A 14,236-nucleotide genomic window follows, 5' to 3' on the forward strand; every position below is an offset into this window, starting at 1 on the left:
GTAGCAATCCTAAAAGTCAACAATGACCCTTTATCCAGCCTTGTCATATGACTTAGGATATAAGCAACATGTCCATAAGGATATATTATAGTACATGGTGACTTCTGCTCCAACTTCTGATTTACAAAAGTGTGTCAATCTTATGTTTTGGGTGGAAATGCTCCACATCCTCAGCATAACCGTGACACGCAGAGACGACAATGGGAAAATATTTCACGATTGCCAGCACTTGCCAGGATCTAATCTAATGGTGCTCAGTATTGATTCAAAAGGTTGAAGCCTTCTATACACTTCTATAAATATAAGAGAACTACTATTCTTATGGAATAAAGTTAGGCTTTGTCACATTTTCACTCCAGAAATGAAATGAATTTTATTGAAACACCACAAAAAGACAAGTAGACATTGCATACTTCATATAAAATATTGTCTATAAGGCGGATGTTAAGCAACAAGCGGAGACAGAAAACAAACAAAATACATTTCCAAAAATATGTACAGTAAAGAGAACGTCAGAGTCCAGACTGTCGCTGTATGTACACGAATATTACAGCAACGAGCACTCCAGATCAGCTTTATCCCGCCTCAGAGGACAGTCTTTTATTAAGGAACAAGATCCTAAAAGACAGACCTCCAATAGCTGGGAGAAGGTAGCACTTGGCTGCAAGGCCTGAATGATCAGGAGTCATGTTCCAGCTCCGAGGCAATAAGAGCTAAGTGAATCCCGCACTCCTCTGTAAACATCCTTCCTCCGCATGCCGCAGGCCTTCCTATTGTTTGCTGGGAGTAACATCTGTGTAATCCTTCAGGACTCCCGCCAAGTGGTCATTGTGGGTCTTAAATCTCCGCCTCTTCTGTGAATTTGCCTTTTTCCTCTTTTGTACTGGAATCTGAACACAAATGTGAACTTCATTATTCGGTCACAGTATCCAGGTAACTGGATTCATAAGACTCTCTCACCCCACAAGCTAATACTTACAACTTTCTTTGGTCCGGATTCCTGCATAGAAGAAATGCCTTGTCTCTTCAGGTACTCCTCGATCTTCTCCTCATCCATGGAGTCTACTGGGACACTCCTCCATAGCTTCTGAAATTCTAATAAAACAGAAAACACCACGTTACACAGGCCCCTCGCCAGTCCGTGCTGGTAAAGGAATCAGCTCTGTGGTTGGCGGCATATAATGTACACCGACAATCCATCACTGATAACACAGTGCGGTGGCTTAGATGCGAGCTGCTGATAATCTGGTATCTGCTATAATTCACGGTGGGGAGACAGATGGCACTGCATAGACTGTGGGCGATGATTGCTGACAGTGTGAATGTTACGCTGCAGTCCAGAAATAAAGGAGAGTGAACAGTGCCAGACGCGGCTTTGGTTTGGTATTCCTGGTATTCATGACCCTGGTTAGGAGGAGATGAGCAATAGGATGGAGAAAAAAAGCTGCTTTCATTTATCAGCAAAAACCATTCATTCTGTCCTAGACCTACGAGCACACAGCGACACAAGACACAACATGAGGACCACTTACTGCTGCTCGACCTGACTGTACATTTTACATCATGGTACACGGAATGAAAACTCTCACGCCATTAATTAAAATCACAAAGTTTCCTCCGGGCTAAACATAAATTTCTGCAGTCACTCTATGAGTCTGTAGATTGATGAATTCTGGCAGTCTGCAATATACACAATGTCAAGATTCTGCTCTGTTCCAGCGTCTGTTATGTGACTGCCAGTACACGAATTGCATACTGGTGGTAACTTGCCAACTAGCAACTTTTCCTGCTTCTCTCAATGTCATACTGAGATGAGCAGCTAGTCGGCATGTGACAAGTCTGCAAATCCCATACTGGCAGTCACGTGACAACCGCTCCAGCAGGCAACTGAGCGGAATCCTGACAGTTGCATACCCTGCACCATGTCCAGATTCTGCTCAGTTGCCAGCTGGAGTGGTCGCCACGTGACTGCCAGCATGCGGTTTCCATACTGAAGTTTAGTGCTGGCTAGCTTCCCAATGTCAGGATCTGGCCTTCTGCAGCGAGATAGATGCATTCTGGAAATTTAGATTTAGCCAGGAAAACTCCTTTAATATATATAGATTTTGCTACTAATTTAGCGTTAGACTGCAGACGTCTATAAAGTTGCATTTACACTGAAAGATTATCGTAAAACAAATCTTAAGAACACGATAATCTTCTAAGTGTAAACAGGCTGCTCATCACCCAATGAAGGATCAAAACGCTCCTTTATTGGGTAAATTGATATTTTTTGCTACATATCATGTGCAAGATCATCGTAAACAGGAGCTGCGCTGCCGAGAACAATGGCAGTCGGTGTGCACTGAGCGATCCATTAGAGACCATAAATCATTTACGGAGGTCTGCCTATAGAAACAGGCCATTAAGTGACCACCAATGGATAAAAATTTACTGATTGACGGTTGTTTAGTGCCATCAATCGATCTATGTAAAGGGATCTAAAAACAACATGGACTCATCTGAGGGTTTGCTTCAATTGTATCCAGACTGGACTCCAAGAGGATAGTATTATCTACACTGATCAGTACTTGTTCACACGCTGCATTTTTGTCGCATTTTATCCTACAGGAAAAAAAACATAGCGCCAGCAAAGTGGATGAAATTTCGGAAATCTCATACCGCTTGTTTTTTCCTTGCTGATTTCAATCAAAGCCTTTTTTCAAAGCTGCAGCAGGTCAACTCTTTCAGCGGTTTTCACCCAATCGAATGAATGGGAAAGAAAGGCAAAGTAAAAAATGTACTCAGCGTGAGCACATACCCTGCGTTTGTGGCACATTATTGGGACAGCGTTGTTGCTATGGATACAATTGTAGTAAATCACTGAATAAAGTATTAGTTATGTATTCTGTGTTTCAGCCATTTAATATAACCAAGCATGTTCTTATACAGCGACATGAAGCAGAGATATTCAGAAGGAGAGACTGTAACAGAGAATACCAGAAAGTTGCAAAGAGCAGTGTTCCTGTACATAAACGCCATGTGTTCTTCTCAGTAGTCTTATTCTTCTGAACAGCCATTTATATGCCTGACTGATTTTACTATACTGCAGAGGGCGAGTGTTATGTGCTGCCACCCAGTGGTCACAACTGAAATATCTCCATGATACTAAAAAAAAAAAAAAAAAAAAAAAAAAAAAAAAAAACTATCCAACTTCTATTCATCGACATAAGAAAAAAAACAGGATTATGCATTATAATGAAATGAAAAATAACAGCTCATACAACAATTCTGCTCTTACATCACTTAAATATCGCCACAAAAGAACATGCCAGTAATTAGCACAGCAGACAAAAAGCAGCGCCACCAACACACCAGTGACAAGTAATCATATCAGATGACTGCCATCTAGCTGTCAGAAACGGGACTGCAGCAATATGCCCGACTCCGCTCACACAGCCGGCTATATAACTCCCCATTAATCACAGTACACTTTGGAGCATTACACTAGGATTATATGGATGCACATTTTCAAAAATAAATAAAATTATAACATTTGAAAAAAAAAAAAGGTAATTATTGTTCTCCTTTAAAAAATAAAAAAAGATATAAACCACTAGTTCTTGTATTATATACTGAGTTGAGGGAGTATATGAGATTCTCTTCTCGGACACGGATACTCTGAAATTGCACTGTTCCCCCTGTAAGCAGATAATGGGAGTGAATGACATCCCCTCTATTAATCATTTTTTTGGCGTTCCAGCAAGAAACAATGATTTTTTGCACTATTTATCACGGACCAAGTTGTGGAATATATCGTACAGTAAACTAGTTTGTCCACCAGACATCACATCCCAATTAAAGCATCATCTCCTGATGCCAGGTTGTGGAACACCACAAATGAGAAAAGGGTAAAAGAATTCCGGTCCACACCCATAACACTGAGATCATTAAAGGTAACCGGGCAGGTTATACTGTCGCCATGACCTTTTAGCCCTTTATTCAGCTATTCCCATAGGATGTTTATTATTTTATGGAACTGCACATATTTAAAGGGAATCTGTCACGTTGTACATGCAGTCCTATCCGTGGACAGCATGGTATAGAGAAGAAAAACCTGAAAAGATTCAGTATAGCTTGTATGTTATTCATATTTATTGAAATCCCTGGTGTTTGCATACATAAGAGTCCAATGGGCGGTCCTACTAGTGACTGACAGTTACTTCTGCATGCAGAATCATAGTGAAGACTGTCAGTCACTAGTAGGACCGTCCAGTAGAATCCTATACATACAAACATCAGAGATTGCAATGTATAAAATACAAGGTATACTAAATATTTCCACAAAAATGTCTATCAATCTATGCATCTCCTCCTGCTCTATACCATTCTGCCTGCAGATCAGATAGCATTTTCTACATGACAGGTTCCCTTTAAGCAGAAAGCAAATGATACTCAGAAAATCAGTGAATGCTAAAGAACAAGGCATTTAGTAACTGAGGCTAGTCTGGGTTCAGGGGAAGAATAATGGAAGGAGAACAAACTGTGCAGAGCAAGGACAGTCAATCACATCCAGGGGTGAAACTGCAACTATTCGACGTGATTGATAGTAGTTCATGTTACTCTGATAAATGCAGTCCCATATAGCAACACCCATATTACTGGAATAGCTGAATTAACATCTAAAAGGCCAAAAGGAGGTAGTTTAAAAATGTCAGGGGAACAGACAGGTTCCCTTTAACCAAAGAACAAAAAACCTCACCACTTATTTGGTCCTATTGTTCAGCAAGCCCTATTTTACTGGCATTATGTCCAGAAGTAGGTAAGATTTTTCCATTTTAATGGTAACCTGCAGGCAGTCCCTTCCAGTATCAGAGACAGTCATCGGTTGTATAAGAAGGGATATTCCTAGCTCATGCATTTAGTTACACAGGATATGCCAGAAATGTATAGTACATACAGGTCCCACTAATTGACTGGACTGGCAAGATCTTGGAAAAGGGGCCTTGATGTGGCTGTCGTCTGTGGAGAGGTGATCAGTATTCTGCTACAAACGAATGAGAATTTGGGTCACCTCGCTGCACGCGTCATGGTCCCGTTTTTTAAATATAGGCAGTTCTCTTCAATGCGACAGGCGATTGCTACACATTTATGGCATATCACATCATACCGATGCCATAAATGTACAGAGATTGGAATACCTTTTCAATTAAAAAGACATGGGCCAGTGGCCACATCAATCTATGAGCCCTGTGAAAAGTCTCTGGTCTGGCAGTATCCACGGCTTCTCTTTTGATTAGCTGGCCTGCTGTGATGTCCTTGTTGCAGAGTGACCAGGGTGGCTAATTAAAGGAAGAGCCGCAAATGCTGGCAGGTAAAAGGTGGCTCGTAGGGCTCCCATCCGACAGACAGCCACAGAAAACCAAAGTGGCCACTGGACAGGGCCCTGCAGATTCATTTGAACCATCTCTACTTTTAAGGGCTGTAGTAAATTTATATTATAATGCTTTTACAGGAGTATATACACCAGAACAAAATTTGGCAGTGAATGATTAATGAATTTCAAACAGCATCTATCATTCTCCACCAGTCTATATACACCCTCCAACAAGAGCTAAGTAAGAATATATAAAAGTTATATGGAAGGACCACTGGGTAAAAGTATTAAGGCAGAGGATTATGAATGTGATCCACTGGAGTGCCTTGAAATCTCACATATTAATGTACCTTACTTAGTTAAAATAATAATATAAAGGAGTGTTCCGGGTAAGGATTAGCTTTCGGCAGGCACCAAGATGAAGCCTGAGAGTGTGTAATATACACATCGTTAGGATTCTGCTCTACTTGGTGGTTCAAGCAGTTGTCATATGTGATTTGCATATTTACATGCAGAGTAGATTCTCTTCTACTTTCAATATTCTAATGTGGAAACTAGATAGCAAATGACCTCAAGCATACAATCTGCATGGGAGAAGTCACATGACAACCGCTTGAACCAGCAATCAGAACAGAATCCCAACAGTGTGCATATTATACACTCCTAGGGCTAACTTTCGCAGGCAACTGTAAGATGCCGATTTCTGATTCAGCTACGTTCCCATGTCGAGTATTTGGTGAGTTTTTGATGTTGCAGATGTTCTGCATCATTTCTGCATCTATTAGGTAAATTAGGTGACCTGTGTTTCTTCACGTGTTCTTATCGCATTTTTGGCGCTGCGGTTTTTGTCTCATTTTGGCATGTCATTCTTTAAATAAAGCTGCTTTGTTTTTGATACTTCCTAGTATTTGGCTTTGACAGAACTGTATTACTACAGTCATGTGTGGATTACAGCATTTTTAGTGCACCTCCACAGTGGAAATGCACTAAATATGCATGTGCATTTTTTACCTGTGGATTTTCCGCATCTAATGCAATTCTATGGGGGAAATCCTCACATAAAACTCAACGTACCTTCAAGAAAAATTGACAGCTTGTGGATTTCAAACAGGCACCGCAGGTCAGTTCACGAGGAGTAAAAAATAAATAGAAGAGCACGGTGGGCATGAGATTTCTATAAATCCCATCCATTTTGCTACAATACCCAGTGTCAAAAACTTATTGTGGGAACGCATACTAAAGGATGCAGACTTTAGAATACATATAACACATACTCACATCCCACACTGGCACCGTTCCAGCGAGGTTGGCGCTGGGTCTCTTATGATATTGTTATGTAATGCGAGCACTGCAGTCTGCCTCTACAAACATTTGTGAAAGAATTGCTCATTCATCAAAGTTCACTTAAAAGGGAACTTGTCATGTCAAAAAAAGCTATTAAATTGCAGATATGGGGGTAATCTGCAGGATAGTAGCGTTCTGAAGCCGTGCAGCCGCTGCACTGATGCCTGGGTGCCAGGAGGAAGTGAACTTTATACCACCCAGCAGCCTCAGGCTTTCAGTCACCTCTCAGTAAATAGTGAGCGGTGGCTGTAACCGCACCACAGCAATGTCTGACAGCCATCTCTGTACTGATGCACTGCTGAGCTGGCTGTCAGTCAGTGTAAGGACATGGTTACAGCAGCCACTCACTATGTACTGAGAGGTGACTGAAGCTGCGCCTCTATGACTGAAAGCTGGGGCTGCCAGAAGGATTAAAGTTGGAGTGTAGAAGTTCTTTTCCTAAACTGACACACTGGATGAATGTGGAGCATTTAGGTATTACCACCACACCTAAAGTGGAAACATCAACAGGGTTCTTCTTAGCACGCTCCCACTGCTTGCTAGAGTAAGAACATGCCAGGGAAGTCATCATGAACTACCCAAGAATTTGCACAGGAAAAAACTCTGCAACGAAGGTCTCCCAGGGATCTTTGATTTATAAGAAATACTAGGGGGTTATGTGGAAGATTCTCCATAAGCTTTTGAACTGAAGGGTTGCATTTTACAAGGGTTGTCCAGGCTTGGGACAAAAGTCTGCAGTCACCCCATGTCCACATAGTCTACAGATATTAGATGAAATACTATAGGGGCAATGTGTTCCTTGGTCATAGTTTAGAAGAAATCTTACCTTCATCTACAGTGAACTGGCAGCTTTTGTCATTGTAGAAAAGGATTTTCTTCTTGTCTGGTCTTGTCACAAAGATAATTTGGTCTCCCAAAGCCTTACGGAAAGAAGTAGAAAGAAATTGTATGATGGCTCACACACGTAATGTCAAATGACCAAAAAGTTTAAATAATGTCTAGATCGTACATGTCAAACTGTGGCCCGTAGGCCAAATCTGGCCCGCAGGGTGATTATATTTGGCCCGCGACACCAGAACCACCACCCCTATGTCGGGCCATTATTCTGTATGGAAGACTTTGTGGGGCCATTATACTGGATGGGGGACTATGTGGGGTCATTATACGCTACGGAAAGCTATGTGGGGCAATTATACTGTATGGAGGACTATGTGGGGCCCATTATTCTGTATGGAGGACTATGTGGGGCCACTATACTGCATGGAGGATTATGTGGGGCCCATTATTCTGTATGGGGGACTATGTGGGGCCCATTATTCTGTATGGAGGTCTATGTGGGGCCCATTATTCAGTATGGAGGACTATGTGGGGCCCATTAATCAGTATGGAGGACTATGTGGGGCCCATTATTCTTCATGGAGGACTATGTGGGGCCCATTATTCTTTATGGAGGACTATGTGGGGCCCATTATTCTGTATGGAGGACTATGTGGGGCCCATTATTCTGTATGGAGGACTATGTGGGGCCCATGATAATGTATACTGGTTGGCCCGCGACTTTGTCCAAGTTTTTCACTTTGGCCCTCTATGTGTTTGAGTTTGACATCCTTGGTCAAGATGTAGCCATAGCCTTCCTGGAGTCAGGGACCCACAGTACATTTATTAGGAGTCACGGAAAAAGTAGTTCGAACCTCAAAATACTAATGTCTCCTTATACAATTATACTACATAACCCTTCTGTGCCTCTTCTCTCCTTTAGAGCACATTCACACAGAAGTATTTCTCATTTTCAGAACAGAGGTCATATGGACCCTTAGAATTTAATGAAACTCTTCACACATCTGTTTTTTACAATGGATCTGTGTCTGTTATGTTAAGCTCTGTGCATGTCCTATTCTCATTCATTCTTGCAGATCAGAATCAATCTATGAAGTTCCGGTTATTGACTCATGTCACACAAGCTGGTTTTAGCAGAACTGTTTATTGACCCCTCAAAAATGGACCCGATCCCCTGAATGTGCTCTAAGGCGACAATCTCACCACTGTTAAATTTATCTTTAGTAAAGAATGGATCAGTGGAGAAAGGATAGCACACGGTTTCACTGTGTATTCCATATTTTTACTCTCCCATAGACCAGAATGGCAAAAGTGGACCAGAATAGGGTCCATGAGCTAAGGCTTTTAAATTGGACAGCAGAGGCAAGAAACAGTTTGTATGAATAAGCCTTATCAGTATTCCATACCCTTCACCCGAGGGAGAAAATGCTAAAAAAAAAAAGTTAAATATCAGGATAAAAAGTACTAAAATATATTAGAAGAAACAAAACATAAAGAGGAAGAGATCTCCCGCCACTCTAGCACCAATGATTCATTGGTTCATGGTGGTCTTTGTTAATTTCCCAACAGCAGACATGATGTACATCCATCTGCTGCAGCCAATCACTGGACTCAGCGGTCACACGTCACACCTACTAGTATCACTGCTAAGGCTAGTTATTAGCTGCAGCAGTCATGTCGATGTACGACACTACAGAAAAAGCAACAAAGGCCGGAAAATCAGAGGAGCAGGAGTGCTGGTGGAGGACTCATGTCTCATGTGGGGTTCTTAAAGTGACTCTGTCAGCATAGACTGACTGTTCAAACCAAGTACAGGTGCTGAGTGCACCCTTGACCAAATATTTAGGTAAACCTACCCACCTGCTTGTTATCCCTCTATGTCCTTCCCCTCATCTTTTATTGACAGCTCTGGTTTTATAGAGTAAGAGAAGAATGGAGATGGATAAATAATAAGTAGATGGGAAGTTGTAGTTTAATGTTTGGCCACGCCAAATTATCCTCCGTTATTATCCTCCGTTTCATGCTACCTATATAGCCATACACACCAAATAGGATGACAATTATTCATTTCATAAATGTGTTTTCCCTCCAATAACCTCTCACCCGTACACAAATTAAGTGGTTAATGTTACACTCCAGGGACCTGCATCTATCAATGGAACAGGACTCAACCTTACCAGGATGGTCAAAAAATAGGAGCAAGGTTAGAGAGTGACGCTGCACTACTGCCAAGAACTGATCACTTTCTCTCCTGAGGTCAGGTAAGTGCAGTGTAATCACAGAGACCGTGTGAAGTCAGCACATGAATGTCTCCACATGTACACGTCTCCTAGCATTCAAGCCAGGTTAGATATAGACGTTAATGTGGAGTATTTCATGGCAACACTGTACCTTCTACAAGTCCCAACTGCGACTGGTATCAGATTCTGCCAGTAGTGTATTCTCAATTCTCAGGCCTATAATATCCACTAACTATCTGAGCACGGAAGCAAGAAACTACAGGGCACTAAAGGGCCTAATATCTTTCCTCTGGAAGGTCTTTTTTGTATCTACACTCTTGATGATTGTTATGGAGAAGCTGACATCTTAAACACAAATAGTTAAAAAGTTGTTCCTTGAAAAACATTATAGGTGACAATATATTTGTAAGGACCCACACAAACCACAAGGACTGAACCCCCAGTCACTCATCTTTTCTCCCCACATAACGACAGTAAGAAGTTTGAATGGAGGGGTGGTAAAACACATGTGCTATCGCTCCATTCACAGTCTAAGGAGCTGGTGGAAACAGCTACGGAGATGAAACAGATACCTTAATAGCTTTCTGTGCATTAGGAAGCCCTTCTTCTATGTCTTCTAGTAAGATTCCACCCAGTCCTCTCTGATCATGCTTGTCCAAGAGCCTCAATAGCGCCTTTTTGTCCTTTAAGTTGTACTTGGGCTTGAATCCATATTTACCATCTACAATATCAATTTTAGGATTGTTCACCAGAGCCTAAGAAAAAAAACACATTTTGTACCATAATTGGAAATGCATATCTTGTATATGTATTGGGGGGGTTCCCCGATTTGTCACCATCCAGATGTAAGGTGTTACACAGTAGGTGCTACAGATCATTACATCTCCGCTGTACAGACACCAGTCATAAGAACCAGCTGATAGACTGGGGTTTCAGCTGAACCTTCTTTTTGTCAAGGGAGCTGATTAAAAAGAATCTGTCACCAGGTTTTTACCACCTAATCTGAGAGCAGCGAAATGTAGAGACAGAGACTCTGATTCCAGTGATGTATAACTTACTGGGCTGCTTGCTGTGGTTTTGATAAAATCACTTTTATTAGCAGGAGATTATGACTAGTTGTGGTGTTCCATGCAGTCTTCCTGCTCTGTATAGCCCCGCCCCCCAACACCCATAGGCAGAGAGCTGCCAATCAGTAGTGTGGGTGGGGTCATACAGAGCTCAGCATTTAGAGAACTGCTAGATCTGCAGCAGAGAAAACAGGGATTTTATCAAAATGACAGTAAGCAGCCAAGTAAGTGATACGATGCTGGAATCAGGGTCCCTGCTCTCATGATGATGCAGCAAAACAAAATCATGGTGACAGACTCCCGTTAAGCAGAAGAGGTTGCTTATATATTATGCTTACATATATTATCATCAAGGTCTCCACTGGGGCTCACAATCTAGACTCCCTATCAGTTAGTCTTTGCAAACATGGGGAGAACATACAAACTCCTTGCAGATGGTGTCCTTGGTGGGATTTGACCCAAGGACCCCAGTGCTGTAAAGCAACAGTGCTAACCACTGAGCCACCAAGTTGTTCTGATAGAACCCTTGAAATACTAATCAGATTCTTACATAAAGAGATCGATGATGTTCTGGAAGCTGGGAAATGCTGTACGTGTTATTTTGTATATGTATAAACACACAGCACTATAATAATAGAGCAGGTTTTTCTCCACATCTAGCAGTTCTATTGATTTCTACAGATCAATAATGTGGTTCTCAGGCAAATGGACAAGAGGCTACATTCTGATGTTCTGGCTGTAGGAAGAGAAGTGAGGGCCCCCATCTGCATACACCTCCATCATGCAGGCTGTCACGTTCAGATAGAACATGTTTTCCTACATTTCTTTTTAGTTAAAATTGCATTGTAAATAAGCGACCATGCACATTTCTGTCCCCAGGCTTTCCAGTCACACAAAACAGCTTCCTAGAACTAGACGGCAGTTATCTGAAAGGAGCCCCATTTATTCTGCTTGATGGAAATGTGAAGTCTGTATTAAATTTTCAATTTGTAAAGTGCAGCGATGGGCGCATGTCACATACAGGATGGCTAATTTGTCCACAGACAGTAAAGCTTAGAATGAGAGCACTGCTAATAATCAAATGTCTGTACAAGAAACCTGATCTTAACAAAATAAGTTAACCTCATCATAATTACAAGTCATAGATTTACATTGCTTGTAACTGTGCAGGAGGCATGTAATATATGTGTCCATGTATTTAACAGATAACCGTGCTCTAGAGCAGACTGATATCAACTATGTGTTGTATTTCATAGTACAACTCCCATAACAGCTTCTCAAGTGAGTGTAGTAGGGTACTGACAGTTTGTGAACCAGCTTTGGGGAACCTGGCCCGAGGTCCTGAGTCGCATCTTGCAGGATAATCATAAGGCCTCATTCACATTCACAATATATTTCATCCGGTATTTAGGCTAAGCTCAGCAGAGGAGTAAAGAAGAATTTAAGTTTCTGTTATAGACTAACTGTGTTTAAGATTGACTTCTGTGGTTGACAGAATGGATGAAAAATACTAACCATATACTGGAGTTTGAGTGAGACCAAATATTAGAGCTGCATTCTTAGTAAGGTGTTTGTCAATGAATGAACAGAGGTACTAACCATGTTGTATTTTCCCTTTAGAGGTGCCTTCAGAAATAAAAGTAGTAGAAGAATCCTCTGTGGGCTAACCATGTGAGGTATCTCTGGTCCATAAGTCCAGATCTGGTTGAACATCAGAGATCAAGATGTGAGATACTGTCTCCACGTTTACACTGTGAAGCATCTGTGGGACATTTTAGAGGTGTCTAGTGGACTGTCCCAGGCAGTGGCAGTGGGTAGCAGCTGAGGATTTTGCCAACAGACCTGGAATTGTGGTTAGTCCTACTACTTTTTATTTCCCATTTCACGGGGTTGTCCACTCCTCGGACAACCTCTTCTGAATGCGTATTTTTGCCCCCTGTGAAATAACACTTAGGCTGAGTGCCCACGTTGCGGATTTAATGCGTTTCCATCACGGAAACGCATTAAAATCGCTTGCTAAGAGGTCTGGGATGAAACCCAATGATAATCTGCATGTGCTGTGCACATGCTGCGGAAATTTAAGCTGCGGATTATCATTGCGGAAAAATCCGCAGCACAACCAATTTGGGCGCGATTTCGCCGCGAAATCACGCCCATTGACTTGCAGTGAACCGCATAATATCCGCATGTATACATGCAAATGTTATGCGGTTCAATGCGCAAATTGTGCCTGGGTCTGGAGAAGAGGAGACTCTCCTCCAACCCAGGTACAATCGTACCTGCAAGTAAATAGAGAATAATAAAGTAAAAAAATAAAAAAAATTATTCATACACACCTCTCCAGCGGCCTCCGTTCTCCTCCTGACCGCGTCCTCTCTCCTCTGCGTCCCTCGGTGTACTGGCAGGACCTGCGGTGACGTCATTTAGGCAGCTGATGGTCACGCGACCATCACCCGACCGCTGACGTCAGCGGTCGCGTGACCATCAGCTGCTTAAATGACGTCACCGCAGGTCCTGCCAGTACACCGAGGGACGCCGAGGAGAGAGAATGCGGCCAGGAGGAAACAGGGGGCCGCCGGAGAGGTGAATATAAGTTTTTTTTTATTATTTCTTTTTACTTTTTAATATATTTTTTTTTTTTTACTTTAGATGCAGGATTAGAAGTAGAAATTTCCTCTAAGTTGGTCACACAATATAAATCTATGCCAGTTGCATGGATTTATATTGTGTGACCAACTTGTCAAGCTCTTTTCCAAGTGATGCTCAAAAGCACTTGGAAGAACGCTTGAAAAAAACGCATGCATAAACACATGTAAAAACGCTGAAAAAAACGCATGTAGAATCCGCATGCGTTTTTTCTGCCAAGGAGATGCAGAAATGCTCAGAAAATTTCTGCTTCAAATCTGCATCGTGGGCACATAACCTTATACTCAACTCCGGTGCCGGCGCTGTTCCAGTGGTGTTGGCACTAGATCTACCTGCGATTGTGTGACAGTGCTACGTCATGCGTGCCCTGCGCCAATCAGCGCTGGCTTCACTCTCCCCGCCTTTGGACAAACCACATTAATCTGAAGGAAGTGAGAGCTGTAATGAAATACGTTTGTAATGAAAAACAAGAAAAAAAAATCCAGGTGGGATGAAATGGTGAAAAAAATAATGCAATTCTTCCACTGCCTGGGTTTTGCTTTACAGTGTTTTTTAAGAGGCACAAATGGCCTGGTAGTAGGATTCTGCAGGTCAGTACAATAAACGCAGTACTAACTTTTTTTTTTTTTCTAAATTACTTTAGTGAACAAAAATGTAGAACTTTGTATATAAAAAAATAAATAAATAAATGGTTTGCGTGGGCATTGCTTGAGACAGGCAATAATTTTTAAGCTGGTGGAGCTGGG

At 41.9% G+C, this 14,236-nt stretch overlaps 1 protein-coding gene across 2 annotated transcripts in view; it reads right to left on the bottom strand.

The window, feature by feature from the left end:
• Nucleotides 1-347: 347 nt before the first annotated feature.
• Nucleotides 348-14,236, bottom strand: part of GTF2E2 (general transcription factor IIE subunit 2) — a 62,854-nt gene continuing 48,965 nt past the window's right edge. For both annotated transcript variants that reach the window (XM_073655202.1, XM_073655203.1), the window contains exons 5-8: nucleotides 10,350-10,532; nucleotides 7,527-7,620; nucleotides 980-1,095; nucleotides 348-890 (exon numbers count right to left, since the gene is read on the bottom strand). In XM_073655202.1, coding sequence (XP_073511303.1) covers nucleotides 771-890; nucleotides 980-1,095; nucleotides 7,527-7,620; nucleotides 10,350-10,532 — 513 coding nt within the window. In that variant the 3' untranslated portion in view covers nucleotides 348-770. The remainder of the gene's footprint in view (nucleotides 891-979; nucleotides 1,096-7,526; nucleotides 7,621-10,349; nucleotides 10,533-14,236) is intronic.

This window comes from Phyllobates terribilis, unplaced genomic scaffold (assembly GCF_046119375.1).
Source record: "Phyllobates terribilis strain yellow unplaced genomic scaffold, ASM4611937v1 Scaffold_1__5_contigs__length_1240528914, whole genome shotgun sequence".
NCBI lineage: Eukaryota > Metazoa > Chordata > Amphibia > Anura > Dendrobatidae > Phyllobates > Phyllobates terribilis.